Here is a 19,109-nt window from a genome sequence, read left to right on the forward strand (position 1 = left end):
CTCTCTCTCTCCGTGTATTGGGGTCTCTCTCTCTCTCTCCGTGTATTGGGTTCTCTCTCTCTCTCTCTCTCCACGTATTGATGTCTCCTTCTCTCTCTCTCTCTCTCTCTCTCCGTGTATTGGGGTCTCTCTCTCTCTCCGTGTATTGGGGTCTCTCTCTCCGTGTATTGGGGTCTCTCTCTCTCTCCGTGTATTGGGGTCTCTCTCTCTCTCCGTGTATTGGGGTCTCTCTCTCACTCCGTGTATTGGGGTCTCTCTCTCCATGTATTGGGGTCTCTCTCTCCGTGTATTGGGGTCTCTCTCTCCATTTATTGGGGGGTCTCTCTCTCCATTTATTGGGGGGTCTCTCTCTCTCCTTGTATTGGAGTTTCTCTCTCTCTCTGTGTATTGGGGTCTCTCTCTCCGTTTATTGGGGGGTCTCTCTCTCTCCGTGTATTGGGGTCTCTCTCTCTCTCTCTGTGTATTGGGGTCTCTCTCTCTCTCCGTGTATTGGGGTCTCTCTCTCACTCCGTGTATTGGGGTCTCTCCGTGTATTGGGGTTTCTCTCTCTCTCTGTGTATTGGGGTCTCTCTCTCCGTTTATTGGGGGGGTCTCTCTCTCTCCGTGTATTGGGGTTTCTCTCTCTCTCTCTCCGTGTATTGGGGTCTCTCTCTCTCTCTCCGTGTATTGGGGTCTCTCTCTCTCTCCGTGTATTGGGGTCTCTCTCTCTCCGTGTATTGGGGTCTCTCTCTCACTCCGTGTATTGGGGTCTCTCTCTCCGTGTCTTGGGGTCTCTCTCTCCGTGTATTGGGGTCTCTCTCTCCGTTTATTGCGGGGTCTCTCTCTCTCCTTGTGTTGGGGTTTCTCTCTCTCTCTGTGTATTGGGGTCTCTCTCTCCGTTTATTGGGGGGTCTCTCTCTCTCCGTGTATTGGGGTTTCTCTCTCTCTCTCTCCGTGTATTGGGGTCTCTCTCTCTCTCCGTGTATTGGGGTCTCTCTCTCTCTCCGTGTATTGGGGTCTCTCTCTCTCACCGTGTATTGGGGTCTCTCTCTCTCCGTGTATTGGGGTTTCTCTCTCTCTCTCTCTCTCTCCGTGTATTGGGGTTTCTCTCTCTCTCTCTCTCTCCGTGTATTGGGGTCTTTCTCTCTCTCTCTCTCCATGTATTGGGGTCTCTCTCTCTCCGTGTATTGGGGTTTCTCTCTCTCTCTCCGTGTATTGGGGTCTCTCTCTCTCTCCCTCTCTCTCCGTGTATTGGGGTCTCTCTCTCTCTCCGTGTATTGGGGTCTCTCTCTCTTCGTGTATTGGGGTCTCTCTCTCTCTCCGTGTATTGGGGTTTCTCTCTCTCTCTCTCTCTCTCTCCGTGTATTGGGGTTTCTCTCTCTCTCTCTCCGTGTATTGGGGTCTCTCTCTCTCTCCGTGTATTGGGGTTTCTGTCTCTCTCTCCGTGTATTGGGGTCTCTCTCTCTCTCTCTCCGTGTATTGGGGTCTCTCTCTCCATTTATTGGGGGGTCTCTCTCTCTCCGTGTATTGGGGTCTCTCTCTCCATTTATTGGGGGGTAACTCTCTCTCCTTGTATTGGGGTCTCTCTCTCCGTTTATTGGGGGGTCTCTCTCTCTCCTTGTATTGGGGTCTCTCTCTCTCTCTCTCTCTCCGTATATTGGGGTCTGTCTCTCTCCGTGTATTGGAGTCTCTCTCACTCACTCCGTGTATTGGGGTCTCTGGAGCATGCGCAGTGACAATGAGACGGCGTGGCCAATATGGCGGCGCCCAGTCCGACCTCATTCGCCCAGCAGCCGTAGCGACGCGCACAACTTCCGCCCTAAAGATGCGTCACTTCCCGCCGTGTGGAGGTGCTTAAGAGACCCCGTGGCCCAGCCTCGCTCTTTCTCCCGGAGCGCGGCAACAACAACATGGCGGACACTCAGGTACCCGGGGGGGGAGAGGCCTGGGGGCCGGGCCCCGGGGGGGGAGAGGGACTGGGCCCCGGGGGGAGAGGGCCCGGGGCCGGGGGGAGAGGCCGGGCCCCGGGGGGGAGAGGGACTGGGCCCCGGGGGGAGAGGCCGGGCCCCGGGGGGGAGAGGGACTGGGGGCCGGGGGGGGAGAGGCCGGGCCCCGGGGGGGAGAGGCCGGGCCCCGGGGGGAGGGGAGCCTGGGGCCGGGATAGTGAGAGGCCGGGGAGCGGTGGAGGGGGAAGCCGGCACAGGGTATCGGTGACACACCTGGAGTACTGCGGGCAGTTATAGTTTCCATATTTACAGAGGGATAAACTTGTTTTGGAGGCAGTTCAGAGAAGGGTCACTGGGTCACTCGGGGGTTGAGGGGGATTCCGGGGATGAGGGGGATTCCGGGGTTGACTTATGAGGAGATGTTGAGGAGTTGGGCCTTTACACATTGGATTTCAGGGCTGTAAATCTGTGGAATTCGCTGCCCCGAGAGCTGTGGAGGCTGGTCATTGAATATATTTAAGACAGAAATAGACAGTTTCTGAACCGATAAGGGGTTCTGGGGAGCGGGCGGGGAAGTGGAGCTGAGTCAATGATCGATCAGCCCTGGTCGTATTAAATGGCGGAGCAGGCTCGAGGGGCCGAATGGCCGACTCCTGCTCCTGTTGTATGTTATGTATGGGGGGGGGGGGGGGGGCGGGAGAAGGCCCGGCTCGATAGGATGACAGGAAATATGGGACAGACCACTCGATCCAACGGCCATTTATTCTCCACTCCAGCCTCCTCCTGTCCTTTATTTAAATCTATCTGCATAACCCCCTATTCCCCCCCTCCCTCATAGCAGGCATCTTCCTCCCCCTTTCACTCTGTGTCCCTCACTTTCTAACACTTTCCATCTCTCTGTTGCACTGGTTAACACCGGGTTTAACAGCTGCTTCCTGGCTGGATGGGTTCAGGCAGCTCCCAGATCCACCATCTCTCCTGTCTGGCAGTTTGTGGGGCCGCAGACTCTCTGTAACCCTCAGCGTGTTTTCCTTTCCCTCCACTGCAGACCGAGCGAGCTTACCAGAAGCAGCCCACCATCTTCCAGAACAAGAAGCGAGCACTGGTGGGTGAGGGCAGTAAGGAGAAGCTTCCTCGCTACTATCGCAACGTGGGCCTGGGCTTCAAGACTCCGCGAGAGGTGAGGCTGCCAGGCCGGCTGGCCATGGGGGAGCTACGGGGGGCAGGGGGGGGGTCTTGGCTGGGACGTTGGTGCAGGCTCTGGGAACCATCTTTACTTGTATGAAAGTTTTAATCTGGCTGAGGGATTACCCATTGGTGTCCCTGTTTCAGCACCTCCCTGGGGCATGGGCTGAGGAGTCAGTGGGTTGGTGTTCCCACTGGAGCCACTGCTTCAGATTGATTGTTCGCCCCAGTTCTGTAGAAAGGTCCCAAGGCAGCTAAAGGGGTGGTTTGTGAGCGGCAGGTTTACTGATGGAACCTGATTCTGAGTCTGGAATCAGCCAGTGAGGTCATTAACCCACAGTCCCCGCACTGTATTACCGAGCCTCTCGTTTCTGCTCTGGCCCAGTGTTGGGCTTGCTGCGTGTAAAGGTGGCAGGCATCAGGGCTACAAATGATGTTCATTCTCACGATGGTCTTCCAAGTCTCTCGAAGGCACTGACGACATTGCCTGATGGCTTTACTGATGCAGCTCTTGCAGCAACCAGCCTCGCTCCCTCGGTTCCTCGCCTTCCCTCACGTGTCGCGTGCTCCTTTCTGTCTCCTAGGCCATCGATGGAACCTACATTGACAAGAAGTGTCCGTTCACCGGGAACGTGTCAATCCGAGGACGGATCTTGTCAGGTAGGCCTGGCTCTCCAATTGGAAGGGGGATTCTGCACAGGATACTGTTCCTGCCTTGAGGTGGGGCACTGCCATTCGATGGGCATACTGGCCCTGGGTGGGCCTGGATCGCTGCCTCTCCACCCTCAACCCCGCCAGCAATACAGTGGTTGCCCTGGACAGTCGGTCACTGGCTGGTGATGTAGAGTGGCTGGCCCGGCCTCTGATCCTATTGATGGGGAACCCGAGACCTGGGGTGGTTTGTAGAGCAGTGTATAAAGGGCCCATTCTGTCTATCACAGCAATCCTTGTTGGTTGGTATCAGCACAGGTACCCAATTGGCCCCAGAGCCCTGGGTGGAAATGCCAGTCCCCATTCCTGACGGCGGTCCGTGAGGACTGAGAATAGGATCAGGACTGTCACTGGGAGAACTGAGTGTAAAACTCTGTGCTGAGTGTAAAAGTGGAGCTCTGTTGTGAGAGATGCTTTAATGTTGCCTGGCATTGTCGTGTGTTCACAGACCCAGGCCTCCGATGTCCGTCTTCGGTGAGCTTTAATTGTCGCAGTAAATGGGGAGGGGGGTGTCTATACCACGACGCAGTCAGTGGAGGCTCAGCTCTTCCCCTCGAGGAGGGGATAGAAAGCGTTTCCACTCATGCCATCCTTCTGATGTTTGCTTCTATCCCACCTCTGGGTCTCGGGTCACTGAATACCCCAGAGCCTCAGTGTGTCCATTCCTGCCCTCATACCTCGCATTGTGTTCTGTTTTAGGGTTTGTGAAGGGGTGAGCGCTGTGTGTCAGTGTGCTGTACGTTACGTGAAGGGGTGTGGCACCTCACGAATGCACTGTATGATGATCTGCTTTCTCTGACAGGTGTTGTGACCAAGATGAAGATGCAGCGGACCATCGTGATCCGCAGGGACTATCTGCATTACATCAGGAAATACAACCGCTTTGAGAAGCGACACAAGAACATGTCTGTGCACCTGTCCCCCTGCTTCAGGTATCCCACCCCTCACTCTCGGCCACTGTCTGTCTGTTTGCTGTGTGCACATCCTGTGTGCTGTTTGGGAGTGTGAGTGTTGTTGGTGATGCTGAAACTCAGTGGTCTGCAGAGCTCCCGCGGGATTCCCCGAGCACTTCAGATCTGTCTCTCTGTCTGTGAGTGGAAAGTGTTGAGCGTTTCACATAATGTACAGCCTCACCCTGTCACATAACCCTTCCCCATTGGAGACACTCCTGGTTCTGATCAGATTTGATGCTGGTTGCGATATTTGTGTAGAATGGCACTCTGGTTATATGTTTGTCCCGTCAGTGTGTACCAGGAGGGGGTGGGTGATGCTGGCAGGAACGTGCTGTCCCGGCTGAAATTGACCTCCGCACCCGCACCAGGCAGTGCATTTACCCAAAGGGCCACCCAGGGGCTGGCTCGACTTTGGTTTTAAACCTTTGAAATAGCTTCTCTTTTCCCATTTCCCCTCGATTGCTAATGAGAGGGTCTATCGGAACCCCGTACTTATCGCTCATTATCGGGTCCCTGATCGCCCATTGACTGCAGCCGGACCAGACACTGTCCCTAACTTCCGATCTGCAGTATGTGGGGTCGAATACAGAGCATGAGCCGGGGCGATGGCCACATAGGTCTTGAGTTCGCCAGTGCTTGGTCGGGACAGTACTGGTTGAAGTGCAATGAACGGGGTCCTGCTCCCGATCCTGTTGGTGTGAGAGTCTGATTGATGTCGGCAGTGATGCCTCGCCCGATTCTGTGAGCTGCTGGCACTGTTGAGGGTCCCATGTGAAGAATGGTGCTTTGGGTGTTTAGGCTGAGCAATGTGCATCTTGTTTATGGCCAGGTATTTGTTTCTGGTGCTGAGCCTGAGTCCATGTTTCGTGGGGCCGTTACTGAGCAAGACCGTGGGTGGAATGTTCTGTTTAACCCGGGTTTATCTCCTTGTTCCAGGGATGTGCAGAATGGAGACAGTGTGACTGTGGGGGAGTGTCGGCCCCTCAGCAAGACCGTGCGCTTCAATGTCCTTAAAGTCACCAAGGCCGCTGGAGCCAAGAAGCAGTTCCAGAAATTCTAAGTGTGATTGTAAGGTGAATTAACCACAATAAACCCTTTGTGAAAAAACTCCATGTCTCCAGACACTGGGTCGAAGGTTAAATCAGCACGGCAGTCGAGTGTTGGTGGTGCATTTTATTTTTGAGGAATTTGATCGTGTTTGGTTTCAGTACATGGTCTCGATAAACATTGTAGCCCACTTCCCCAGGGGTTAAAAAAAGGGGTTAGGGGCACATGGGATTGTGGTGCATCGATGTTCAGCGTTTCGGGATAATTCCCCCTCCATTTGATTGGTGGAGTCACTGTCCTGGCCCACTCTGGTTCCTGACCATATGATGCCATACACAAGATAAAAGTTCACGGGATTGGGGGTAATATATTAGCATGGATAGAAGATTGTCTCACTAACAGAAAACAGAGAGTCGGGATAAATGGTTCATTCTCGGGTTGGCAATCAGTAACTAGTGGGGTGCCGCAGGGATCAGTGCTGGGACTCCAACTATTTACAATCTATATTAACGACTTGGAAGAAGGGACTGAGTGTAACGTAGCCAAGTTTGCTGACAATACAAAGATGGGAGGAAAAGCAATGTGTGAGGAGGACACAAAAAATCTGCAAAAGGACATAGACAGGCTCAGTGAGTGGGCAAAAATTTGGCAGATGGAGTATAATGTTGGAAAGTGAGAGATTATCCACTTTAGCAGAAAAAAATCAAAGAGCAAGTTATTATTTAAATGGAGAAAGATTGCAAAGTGCTGCAGTACAGCGAGACCTGGGGGTACTTGTGCATGAAACACAAAAGAATAGTATGCAGGTACAGCAAGTGGTATCTTGGCCTTTATTGCAAAGGGGGATGGAGTATAAAAGCAGGGAAGTCTTGCTATAGCTATACAGGGTATTGGTGAGGCCACACCTGGAGTACTGCGTGCAGTTTTGGTCTCCGTATTTACGAAAGAATATACTTGCTTTGGAGGCAGTTAAGAGAAGGTTCACTCGGTTGATTCTAGGGATGAGGGGTTGACTTATGAGGAAAGGTTGAGGAGGTTGGGCCTCTACTCATTGGAATTCAGAAGAATGAGAGGTGATCTTATCGAAACGTATAAGATTATGAGGGGGCTTGACAAGGTGGATGCAGAGAGGATGTTTCCTCTGATGGGGGAGACTGGAACTAGGGGGCATGGTCTTAGAATAAGGGGCCGTCCGTTTAAAACTGAGATGAGGAGAAATGTCTCCTCTCAGAGAAGGAATCTCTGGAATTCACTGCCTCAGAGAGCTGTGGAAGCTGGGACATTGAATAAATTTAAGACAGAAATAGACAGTTTCTTAACCGATAAGGGGTTATGGGGAGAGGGCGGGGAAGTGGAGCTGAGTCCATGATTGGATCAGCCATGGTCGTATTGAATGGCGGAGCAGGCTCGAGGGGTCGAATAGCCTTCTGTTCCTATTTCTTGTTGTTCTTGTATATCTGGACTGATGGAGTCAGACTGAGGGCATGAGTGGCTCAAAGAACTGGTCTTTGTGGGATCCTGCTGTGCCAGTCAGCTGCTGCTAACGGTGGGGGAGGGGGACACACTCCTGGGCACCAGCCACTGGGTCACTCCCGAACTCTGGTATGGGGAGCCCTTGGGGTGTGGGGGGGGGCGGCGGGGAGAGAGCACTTGGTGTCTGGGGGGGGGGGGGGGGCCTTGGTGTCTGGGGGGGGGGGGGCCCTTGGTGTCTGGGGGGGGGGGGAGCCCTTGGTGTCTGGGGCGGGGGTGGGAGGGAACGCCGAGTGGGGGGGGGGAGGGCTGGGGCGGGGGGCCTGATGATTTTATTTAGCCTCCCGTGTCCTGCCCCAATCTCTCTGATCACTGAGCCCAGGCGGTGGGTGGAACCTGGCCGTATGCTGTGCTGGTCGGGTGAGTAATGTTTATTAAGGAGCTGTATTCCCCAGGGTCCTTTGTCGAAGTCTGTGCCGTGAGATTGGCCTCGGGTCCGTGGAGTTCCCCGTGATTCAGTGCCTGCAGTGGGTACCAGGGCCTCTGGTGTTGTGGTGTGGCCTTCACGCTGTGTCCTGGTGGTACACCACCCCCAGCTGTCGCCGAGCCTCATCCATAATGCTCACAATCAGCTCGCTCTCTGCCAGTGGCATTTGGGGACTTTCCTTCAGCCCTGCAGATCAAACAGAACAAATGTAACTGGGTCACAGTCGTACTGCTCTCCCTCCATGGGCCCGAGGGGCAGCTGACTCCAGCTAATGCCACAGCATGCAATCCCAATACGTGGTCTGGCAGGGAGCAGTGCCTGGGCCAGATTCATCTCGTGTGTGTGTGTGCCCCCCCTCCCCCCCCCCCCCCCCCCCCCAACCAGTTAGAAAGGGGCACTCAGTCGGACTCTCCCATCCCAGCTGGATTATGCCATTCAGCGGGAGGGGTGGGCAGTTACCTTTCTGAAGACACTGCCGCACTTCCTCAGCTTCGTACCGCAGACCGGTGCTGTTGGTGAAGTTGATGGGTTGAGACGGAGCCGGCAGTGGGAACTCCTGGACATTGCCGTTCACCACCAGACTCGTGGGGCACCACATACACCCCGGGATCTTGGGAGGAAGAACAAGTGTCACAACAGAATTATAGCTTTTCAGTGTTGCTGGAAGAGATGGTTCGGAGAGTGGGACACTTTACAAAGCAGCAGTGGTCTGAGGTCCCAGTGTCTGATGACTGCGGCTGGAAACTGTCAGTGTCTAGACTTGCTTCAGTGTCTAGACTCGGGGTGAAGAGGATATCTGGCTCTGCAAACAGTCAATGGGCTCACACATGAACAGGCACTTGGGTGAGGTACAGGTGCCCATGGAACTGTACCCAGCGCACTCCGTACTAATGGGGGTGAATTATCGATTCCCGTGGTATTCTTGTTGAGCGAGTGCCGGGAGCCCAGAGAGAAAGATATCAAATGTCTCCGCTCAGCATTGTCGGGTAATTATACCACAGGTCCATCGGCAAAAGCAAGGTACAGCACTCCACACACGACAGACAGACAGAGAGAGAGAGAGAGAGCTACTTACTGTGATAGTCCCCTTTGTCCCACTGATGGTTGCCTGATTCGGAAGCTGGACTGCCATGCTTACAGTTACTACAGCCATTCGTTTTCTGGAGTACTTCAGCACAATGGTCACTGCTTCATCAACACCTGCACAGAAATGAGAACGGTGAGAAAACTACTCAGTCGGCTTGAAGGGCGGACTTGGGATGGCCGGTATAGCTCAGTGTCAGTGTTTACATGGCCTGTAACTCAGTGTCAGTGTTTACATGGCCTGTAACTCAGTGTCAGTGTTTACATGGCCTGTAACTCAGTGTCAGTGTTTACATGGCCTGTAACTCAGTGTCAGTGTTTACATGGCCTGTAACTCAGTGTCAGTGTTTACATGGCCTGTAACTCAGTGTCAGTATTTACATGGCCTGTAACTCAGTGTCAGTATTTACATGGCCTGCAACTCAGTGTCAGTGTTTACATGGCCTGTAACTCAGTGTCAGTGTTTACATGGACTCTAACTCAGTGTCAGTGTTTAAATGGCCTGTAACTCAGTGTCAGTGTTTACATGGCCGGTATTGCTCAGTGTCAGTGTTTACATGGCCGGTATTGCTCAGTGTCAGTGTTTACATGGACTCTAACTCAGTGTCAGTGTTTACATGGCCTGTAACTCAGTGTCAGTGTTTACATGGCCTGTAACTCAGTGTCAGTGTTTACATGGCCTGTAACTCAGTGTCAGTGTTTACATGGACTCTAACTCAGTGGGTGCGAAGCAGAGGTGAGAGATTTGGGGGCTTTTGAAGAGAGGCTAGGATACAATCTAATGGTTAATTTCACACTTGCCTTTCTCGGTGAGGAATCCTGTGGCATGGACAGACCCTGGCTCCTCACCATTGAACACCATGCAGACAAACTGCAAACAGTAGCAGCCAATGTCCAGGAGCACACCTCCACCCAACTCTTTCTCCATCAGCCGTGGTGTTCCCATCATATGTGTCCCAAACTCGGCTTTAACCATTTTAATCTCTCCCACAGTGTTCTGGGACACGAGACAGCGGATGGCATTAGAGGCAGGGAAAAAACGAGTCCATAAACCCTGTCAACACAACAGTCAAAAGTCAAGCAACAGAATGTAGCTCATTCCTAGAACCCACCTCCCATCGCACTGTTGGAGGGGCAGTACTGAGGGAGCCCCGCACTGTCGGAGGGGCAGTGCTGAGGGAGCGCCGCACTGTCGGAGGGGCAGTGCTGAGGGAGCGCCGCACTGTCGGAGGGGCAGTACTGAGGGAGCCCCGCACTGTCGGAGGGGCAGTGCTGAGGGAGCCCCGCACTGTTGGAGGGGCGGTACTGAGGGAGGGCCACACTATCGGAGGGGCAGTACTGAAGGAGCACCGCACTGTCGGAGGGGCGGTACTGAGGGAGCGCCGCACTGTCGGAGGGGCGGTACTGAGGGAGTGCCTCTTGTTTGCTAGTCCAATAAGTGGCATCACCACTCTCTATCTAACCCATACTGTTCCTGCCCTGGGAGTGTTTGATGGGACAGTGTTGAGGGAGCTTTACTCTGTATCTAACCCCGTGCTGTACCTGCCCTGGGAGTGTTTGATGGGAAGTGTAGAGGGAGCTTTACTCTGTATCTAACCCCGTGCTGTACCTGCCCTGGGAGTGTTTGATGGGGCAGTGTAGAGGGAGCTTTACTCTGTATCTAACACTGTGCTGTACCTGCCCTGGGAGTGTTTGATGGGACAGTGTAGAGGGAGCTTTACTCTGTATCTAACCCCCTGTACCTGCCCTGGGAGTGTTTGATGGGACAGTGTAGAGGGAGCTTTACTCTGTATCTAACCCCATGCTGTACCTGGCTTAAGGAAGGCCTGACACTGACACTGGGTGCCTGAAATGAGGCCTTGTTTTATTTCCCGGCGCGGGTTTCCTTCAGGTACAGGTTTGGAAAGCTATGTTTAATGAATGAAGTCACCTCTATGAGGAAGAGATCATTGTCTCGGGCCGTACGGACTATCTGCTGCACCTCCTTCAGATTCATGGCCATGGGCTTCTCACACAGAACGTTCTTGCCAGCCTGCAGCATGAGCAGGGCAACCCTCAGGTGCTGTGGGTTAATGGTTCCCAGGTAAATGATGTCTGCCAACCGAACAATTCAATGTTAGTCTCGCACAATCCTTTCCCTGCGTGAAGACATTTCCCCTCAAATCCCCTCTAAAGCTTCTACCAATTACTTTAAACTATGCCCCCTGGTTATTGAACCCTCTGCAAAGGGAAATCGATCCTTCCTATCCACTCTATCCATAATTTTATCCACCTCAATCAGGTCTCCCCTCAGCCTCCTCTGTTCCAAAGAAAACAATCCCAGTCTATCCAACCATTCCTCATCGCTAAAATTCTCCAGTCCCAGCAACGTCCTTGTAAATCTCCTCTGTACCTTCACATCTTTCTCCTCTGTACCCTCACCTGTGCAATCACATCTTTCCTACAATACGGTGACCAGAACTGCACGCAGTACTCCAGGTGTGGCCTAACCAGTGTTTTATACAGTTCAAGCATAACCTCCCTGCTCTTGTATTCTACGCCTCGGCCAATAAAGGCAAGTATCCTGGGATCCTATCGAGTGGAGGGTAGCCAATGTAACTCCATTTTTAAAAAAAAAAGGAGGGAGAGAAAACGGAATTATAGACCGGTCAGCCTGACCTCAGTAGTGGGTAAAATGATGGAATCAATTATTAAGGATGTCATAGCAGCGCATTTGGAAAGAGGTGACATGATGGGTCCAAGTCAGCATGGATTTGTGAAAGGGAAATCATGCTTGACAAATCTTCTAGAATTTTTTGAGGATGTTTCCAATAGAGTGGACAAGGAGAACCAGTTGATGTGGTATATTTGGACTTTCAGAAGGCTTTCGACAAGGTCCCACACAAGAGATTAATGTGCAAAGTTAAAGCACATGGGATTGGGGGTAGTGTGCTGACGTGGATTGAGAACTGGTTGTCAGACAGGAAGCAAAGAGTAGGAGTAAATGGGTACTTTTCAGAATGGCAGGCAGTGACTAGTGGGGTACCGAAAGGTTCTGTGCTGGGGCCCCAGCTGTTTACATTGTACATTAATGATTTAGACGAGGGGATTAAATGTAGTATCTCCAAATTTGCGGATGACACTAAGTTGGGTGGCAGTGTGAGCTGCAAGGAGGATGCTATGAGGCTGCAGAGTTACTTGGATAGGTTAGGTGAGTTGGCAAATGCATGGCAGATGAAGTATAATGTGGATAAATGTGAGGTTATCCACTTTGGTGGTAAAAACAGAGAGACAGACTATTATCTGAATGGTGACAGATTAGGAAAAGGGGAGGTGCAACGAGACCTGGGTGTCATGGTATATCAGTCATTGAAGGTTGGCATGCAGGTACAGCAGGTGGTTAAGAAAGCAAATGGCATGTTGGCCTTCATAGCGAGGGGATTTGAGTACAGGGGCAGGGAGGTGTTGCTACAGTTGTACAGGGCCTTGGTGAGGCCACACCTGGAGTATTGTGTACAGTTTTGGTCTCCTAACTTGAGGAAGGACATTCTTGCTATTGAGGGAGTGCAGCGAAGGTTCACCAGACTGATTCCCGGGATGGCAGGACTGACCTATCAAGAAAGACTGGATCAACTGGGCTTGTATTCACTGGGGTTCAGAAGAATGAGAGGGGACCTCATAGAAACGTTTAAAATTCTGACGGGTTTAGACAGGTTGGATGCAGGAAGAATGTTCCCAATGTTGGGGAATTCCAGAACCAGGGGTCACAGTCCAAGGATAAGGGGTAAGCCATTTAGGACCGAGATGAGGAGAAACTTCTTCACCCAGAGAGTGGTGAACCTGTGGAATTCTCTACCACAGAAAGTAGTTGAGGCCAATTCACTAAATATATTCAAAAAGGAGTTAGATGAAGTCCTTACTACTCGGGGGATCAAGGGGTATGGCGTGAAAGCAGGAAGGGGGTACTGAAGTTTCATGTTCAGCCATGAACTCATTGAATGGCGGTGCAGGCTCGAAGGGCCGAATGGCCTACTCCTGCACCTATTTTCTATGTTTCTATGTTTCTATCTCCGTGTCCTGCGCTGCAGGGACCAGTTCCACATCCCAGGCGGTATCCAGGCTGGGAATCAAGTGGCAAAGCTCCACCGTCAGTGCGGCTCATTCATCCACCGGACTGTCAGGGGCCAATCCCCTCCCATATAAAGTCAAATTAATATTTCATTTTATTAATGTAATTTTGCGCACTCACTCTCTCAGACACTCTCTCACACACACCCTCAGACACAGACTCAAACACACTCACTCACACATTCTCACAGACACACACACCCTCACACACTCCTAGTAAAAGATCCTCTCGGAATGAGTGATCACAGTATGGTTGAATTTGTAATACAGATTGAGGATGAGGAAGTAGTGTCTCAAACGAGCGTACTATGCTGAAACAAAGGGGACTACAGTGGGATGAGGGCAGAGTTAGCTAAAGTAGACTGGAAACACAGACTAAACGGTGGCACAATTGAGGAACAGTGGAGGACTTTTAAGGAGCTCTTTCATAATGCTCAACAAAAATATATTCCAGTGAAAAAGGAGGGCGGTAAGAGAAGGGATAACCAGCCGTGGATAACCAAGGAATTAAAGGAGAGTATCAAGTTTAAAAACCAATGCGTATAAGGTGGCCAAGGTTAGTGGGACAACCTTGGCCAAACTAGAAGATTGGGAAAATTTTAAACGACAGCAAAGAATGACTAAGAAAACAATAAAGAAAGGAAAGATAGATTACGAAAGTAAACTTGCGCAAAACATAAAAACAGATAGTAAAATCTTTTACCGATATATAAAACGGAAGAGAGTGACTAAAGTAAATGTTGGTCCCTTAGAAGATGAGAAGGGGGATTTAATAATGGGAAATGTGGAAATGGCTGAGACCGTAAACAATTATTTTGCTTCGGTCTTCACAGTGGAAGACACAAAAACCATGCCAAAAATTGCTGGTCACAGGAATGTGGGAAGGGAGGACCTTGAGACAATCACTATCACTAGGGGGGTAGTGCTGGACAGGCTAATGGGACTGAAGGTAGACAAGTCCCCTGGTCCTGATGAAATGCATCCCAGGGTATTAAAAGAGATGGCGGAAGTTATAGCAGATGCATTTGTTATAATCTACCAAAATTCTCTGGACTCTGGGGAGGTACCAGCGGATTGGAAAGCAGCTAATGTAACGCCTCTGTTTAAAAAAAGGGGGCAGACAAAAGGCAGGTAACTATAGGCCGGTTAGTTTAACATCTGTAGTGGGGAAAATGCTTGAAACTATCATTAAGGAGGAAATAGCGGGACATCTAGATAGCAATAGTGCAATCAAGCAGACGCAACATGGATTCATGAAGGGGAAATCATGTTTAACTAATTTACTGGAATTCTTTGAGGATATAATGAGCATGGTGGATAGAGGTGTACCGATGGATGTGGTGTGTTTAGATTTCCAAAAGGCATTCGATAAGGTGCCACACAAAAGGTTACTGCAGAAGATAGAGGTACGCGGAGTCAGAGGAAATGTATTAGCATGGATAGAGAATTGGCTGGCTAACAGAAAGCAGAGAGTCGGGATAAATGGGTCCTTTTCGAGTTGGAAATCGGTGGTTAGTGGTGTGCCACAGGGATCGGTGCTGGGACCACAACTGTTTACAATATACGTAGATGACCTGGAAGAGGGGACAGAGTGTAGTGTAACAAAATTTGCAGATAACACTAAGATTAGTGGGAAAGCGGGTTGTGTAGAGGACACCGAGAGGCTGCAAAGAGATTTAGATAGGTTAAGCGAATGGGCGAAGGTTTGGCAGATGGAATACAATGCCGGAAAGTGTGAGGTCATCCACCTTGGGGAAAAAAAACAGTAAAAGGGAATATTATTTGAATGGGGAGAAATTACAACATGCTGAGACGCAGAGGGACCTGGGGGTCCTTGTGCATGAATCCCAAAAAGTTAGTTTGCAGGTGCAGCAGGTAATCAGGAAGGCGAATGGAATGTTGGCCTTCATTGCGAGAGGGATGGAGTACAAAAGCAGGGAGGTGTTGCTGCAACTGTACAGGGTATTGGTGAGGCCGCACCTGGTGTACTGTGTACAGTTTTGGTCACCTTACTTAAGGAAGGATATACTAGCTTTGGAGGGGGTACAGAGACGATTCACTCGGCTGATTCCGGAGATGAGGGGGTTACCTTATGATGATAGATTGAGTAGACTGGGTCTTTACTCGGAGTTCAGAAGGATGAGGGGTGATCTTATAGAAACATTTAAAATAATGAAAGGGATAGACAAGATAGAGGCAGAGAGGTTGTTTCCACTGGTCGGGGAGACTAGAACTAGGGGGCACAGCCTCAAAATACGGGGGAGCCAATTTAAAACCGAGTTGAGAAGGAATTTCTTCTCCCAGAGGGTTGTGAATCTGTGGAATTCTCTGCCCAAGGAAGCAGTTGAGGCGAGCTCATTGAATGTATTCAAGTCACAGATAGATAGATTTTTAACCAATAAGGGAATTAAGGGTTATGGGGAGCGGGCGGGTAAGTGGAGCTGAGTCCACGGCCAGATCAGCCATGATCTTGTTGAATGGCGGAGCAGGCTCGAGGGGCGAGATGGCCTACTCCTGTTCCTAATTCTTATGTTCTTGTGACACAGACTCACACACACTAACAGACAGATGCCTCGACCCCGCACCCTCCCCCAGGGCCTGTGTGGTGCAGTGATTGCCGAGGTCCCAGGAGCCCTCACCTATATTGGGATCACACGCCAGCTCCTCATACGAGCCGTAGGATTTGGGGATTTGATGCTGCTTCGCAAAGTCGCGAGCTCGCGATGAGTCCCGAGAGGCCACAGCAACCGCCTGAGAAAAGAGACAATAAATCAGCCCATGGATTACCCCCTGGTCAGGGGATGCCCTGCCCCTCCCCCAGGCACTGGCAGCCACTGGTGCCCACTTTTCCTATGTGAGTCTGGACAGCGAGTGTCAGCAGCACTTTGACTATGGGAAGCATCACATTGGAGTGTGACGGGCCCTCGCCATGTGTACCCTCAGCTGGAGGGCGGCCCATGAACCCGAGCAGGCCCTTGTGGTGCCCAGGACCCTTTGTGACTGGAGCCAGGTGTCTCTCGGTGGGGTCATCGGCCGCCCCCTGATCCTGCGAGACTCCCACCTGATTCAGGCTGGCCCCGGAAAATCGACCCCCTCCTTGGCTTTAACCCCTTCACCGCCATGTGTCTCCTGGCAGTTTCCAAACCTCCCCCGGAATAGGGAACTGGATCAGTGACAGCGTTCCACAAACCCGGGACAGGCTGCCAACAAGCTGCAACATTCATTCCCTCCCTCACTCTGTCCCTCTCTCCCCTTGTCTGTCACCCTCAGTCTCTCTCTCCCTCCCTCTCTCCATTCCCTCCCTCCCTCCCCTTGTCTGTCACCCTCAGTCTCTCTCTCTCCCTCCCTCTGTCCCCTTCCCTCCCTCCCCTTGTCTGTCACCCTCAGTTTCTCTCTCTCCCTCCCCTTGTCTGTCACCCTCAGTCCCTCTCTCTCTCTCCCTCCCTCTCTCCATTCCCTCCCTCCCTCCCCTTGTCTGTCACTCTCAGTCTCTCTCTCACTCTCTCCATTCCCTCCCTCCCTCCCTTTGTCTGTCACCCTCAGTCTCTCTCTCCCTCCCTCTCTCCATTCCCTCCCTCCCTCCCCTTGTCTGTCACCCTCAGTCTCTCTCTCCCTCCCTCTCTCCATTCCCTCCCTCCCTCCCCTTGTCTGTCACCCTCAGTCTCTCTCTCTCTCCCTCCCTCCCTCCCTCTGTCCATTCCCTCCCTCCCTCCCCTTGTCTGTCACCCTCAGTCTCTCTCTCTCTCTCTCTCTCCCTCCCCTTGTCTGTCACCCTCAGTCTCTCTCTCTCTCCCTCCCTCTGTCCATTCCCTCCCTCCCTCCCCTTGTCTGTCACCCTCAGTCTCTCTCTCTCTCTCTCTCCTCTTCTCGCTCTCCCTCCCTCTCTCTACCTGATGGTCTTCGGCCGGAAGGGTTTTCAGAGCCACCGCGAAATCGTTGCAGATTCTGCCGGCGCCGCAGATTCCCCAGCGAGTGGCCATTGACGCTGCCGGGGTTGGGGAGCGGCTGTGGGACTGAGCGGCCCGGCCGGGCCTTTATACTGAGCCGGCTCATTGTCGAGTCAGCACAAGGCACTCAACAGCCGCGTTTCGCATTTCAGATTAATGTCTGATGGGTTAAAGCGGCTTCAGAGTCCAACACATTCAATTCAAATCTGCATCAATGTTTTTGCAAATCCTCAAACACCGACCGCTTGTCGCAACTGCTGAGAATTCCCGGGTTTAATATCCCACCAGTCTCCCCCCTCACTTCCTGTACCCTTTAATATCCCACCCAGTCTCCCCCCCCCCCCCACTCCCTGTACCCTTTAATATCCCACCACTCTCCCCCTCACTCCCTGTACCCTTTAATATCCCACCACTCTCCCCCTCACTCCCTGTACCCTTTAATATCCCACCACTCTCCCCCCCCCACTCCCTGTACCCTTTAATATCCCACCCAGTCTCCCCCCTCACTCCCTGTACCCTTTAATATCCCACCATTCTCCCCCTCACTCCCTGTACCCTTTAATATCCCACCACTCTCCCCCCACTCCCTGTACCCTTTAATATCCCACCCAGTCTCCCCCTCACTCCCTGTACCCTTTAATATCCCACCACTCTCCCCCTCACTCCCTGTACCCTTTAATATCCCACCCAGTCTCCCCCCTCACTCCCTGTACCCTTTAATATCCCACCACTCTCCCCCCCCCCCACTCCCTGTACCCTTTAATATCCCACCCAGTCTCCCTCTCACTCCCTGTACCCTTTAATATCCCACCCAGTCTCCCCCTCACTCCCTGTACTCTTTAATATCCCACTCAGTCTCCCCCCCACTCCCTGTACCCTTTAATATCCCACCAGTCTCCCTCTCACTCCCTGTACCCTTTAATATCCCACCAGTCTCCCCCTCACTCCCTGTACTCTTTAATATCCCACTCAGTCTCCCCCCCACTCCCTGTACCCTTTAATATCCCACCAGTCTCCCTCTCACTCCCTGTACCCTTTAATATCCCACCAGTCTCCCCCTCACTCCCTGTACCCTTTAATATCCCACCCAGTCTCTCCCCCCCTTTAATATCCCACCCAGTCGAATCCCACTCTCCCCCTCGCTCCCTGTACCCTTTAATATCCCACCCAGTCTCCCCCTCACTCCCTGTACCCTTTAATATCCCACCAGTCTCCCCCTCACTCCCTGTACTCTTTAATATCCCACTCAGTCTCCCCCTCACTTCCTGTACCCTTTAATATTACACCCAGTCTCCCCGTCACGCCCTGTACCCTTTAATATCCCACCACTCTCCCCCTCACTCCCTGTACCCTTTAATATCCCACCCACTCTCCCCCTCACTCCCGGTACCCTTTAATATCCCACCAGTCTCCCTATCACTCCCTGTACCCTTTAATATCCCACCCAGTCTCTCCCCCCCTTTAATATCCCACCCAATCTAATCCCACTCTCCCCCTCACTCCCTGTACCCTTTAATATCCCACCAGTCTCCCTCTCACTCCCTGTACCCTTTAATATCCCATCCAGTCTCCCTCTCACTCCCTGTACCCTTTAATATCCCACCCAGTCTCTCCCTCACTCCCTGTACCCTTTAATATCCCACCCAGTCTCCCTCTCACTCCCTGTACCCTTTAATATCCCACCCAGTCTCCCCCTCACTCCCTGTACTCTTTAATATCCCACTCAGTCTCCCCCCCACTCCCTGTACCCTTTAATATCCCACCAGTCTCCCTCTCACTCCCTGTACCCTTTAATATCCCACCAGTCTCCCCCTCACTCCCTGTACCCTTTAATATCCCACTCAGTCTCTCCCCCCCTTTAATATCCCACCCAGTCGAATCCCACTCTCCCCCTCACTTCCTGTACCCTTTAATATTACACCCAGTCTCCCCGTCACGCCCTGTACCCTTTAATATCCCACCACTCTCCCCCTCACTCCCTGTACCCTTTAATATCCCACCCACTCTCCCCCTCACTCCCGGTACCCTTTAATATCCCACCAGTCTCCCTATCACTCCCTGTACCCTTTAATATCCCACCCAGTCTCTCCCCCCCTTTAATATCCCACCCAATCTAATCCCACTCTCCCCCTCACTCCCTGTACCCTTTAATATCCCACCAGTCTCCCTCTCACTCCCTGTACCCTTTAATATC

The 19,109-nt window shown here is 52.0% G+C and overlaps 2 protein-coding genes and 1 non-coding gene across 3 annotated transcripts; 2 read left to right on the top strand and 1 right to left on the bottom strand.

Moving 5' to 3' along the window:
• Window positions 1-1,796: 1,796 nt before the first annotated feature.
• rps11 (ribosomal protein S11) lies at window positions 1,797-5,891 on the top strand. The gene is made up of 5 exons (XM_070862395.1): window positions 1,797-1,904; window positions 2,974-3,105; window positions 3,695-3,770; window positions 4,624-4,753; window positions 5,711-5,891. The coding sequence occupies exons 1-5, from the start codon at window positions 1,890-1,892 to the stop codon at window positions 5,832-5,834; spliced, it is 477 nt and encodes a 158-aa protein (XP_070718496.1). The 5' UTR covers window positions 1,797-1,889; the 3' UTR covers window positions 5,835-5,891.
• LOC139230745 (small nucleolar RNA SNORD35) lies at window positions 3,536-3,622 on the top strand. The gene has a single exon (XR_011587976.1). It is a non-coding gene; the product is annotated as a small nucleolar RNA SNORD35 (small nucleolar RNA).
• A 1,660-nt stretch (window positions 5,892-7,551) lies between the features above and the next one.
• LOC139230569 (trans-1,2-dihydrobenzene-1,2-diol dehydrogenase-like) lies at window positions 7,552-16,958 on the bottom strand. Its single transcript, XM_070862396.1, has 7 exons — window positions 16,859-16,958; window positions 15,608-15,719; window positions 10,792-10,955; window positions 9,663-9,915; window positions 8,854-8,978; window positions 8,238-8,388; window positions 7,552-7,964 (listed from the first exon to the last, which is right to left on the bottom strand). The coding sequence occupies exons 1-7, from the start codon at window positions 16,946-16,948 to the stop codon at window positions 7,855-7,857; spliced, it is 1,005 nt and encodes a 334-aa protein (XP_070718497.1). The 5' UTR covers window positions 16,949-16,958; the 3' UTR covers window positions 7,552-7,854.
• Between the last annotated feature and the right edge of the window lie 2,151 nt (window positions 16,959-19,109).

The sequence above is a fragment of the Pristiophorus japonicus genome, chromosome 19 (genome assembly GCF_044704955.1).
Source record: "Pristiophorus japonicus isolate sPriJap1 chromosome 19, sPriJap1.hap1, whole genome shotgun sequence".
Classification (NCBI taxonomy): domain Eukaryota; kingdom Metazoa; phylum Chordata; class Chondrichthyes; family Pristiophoridae; genus Pristiophorus; species Pristiophorus japonicus.

Coding starts and splice junctions, on each gene's coding strand:
- rps11 (XM_070862395.1), top strand. Junction 3,106..3,694: donor GCTTCAAGACTCCGCGAGAG/GTGAGGCTGCCA, acceptor TCTGTCTCCTAG/GCCATCGATGGAACCTACAT. Junction 3,771..4,623: donor CCGAGGACGGATCTTGTCAG/GTAGGCCTGGCT, acceptor TTTCTCTGACAG/GTGTTGTGACCAAGATGAAG.
- LOC139230569 (XM_070862396.1), bottom strand. CDS start 16,948: ATGGCCACTCGCTGGGGAATCTGCGGCGCCGGCAGAATCTGCAACGAT. Junction 10,956..15,607: donor GGCGTGTGATCCCAATATAG/GTGAGGGCTCCT, acceptor TTCGGTTGGCAG/ACATCATTTACCTGGGAACC. Junction 8,979..9,662: donor AGGATTCCTCACCGAGAAAG/GCAAGTGTGAAA, acceptor ATTTCTGTGCAG/GTGTTGATGAAGCAGTGACC.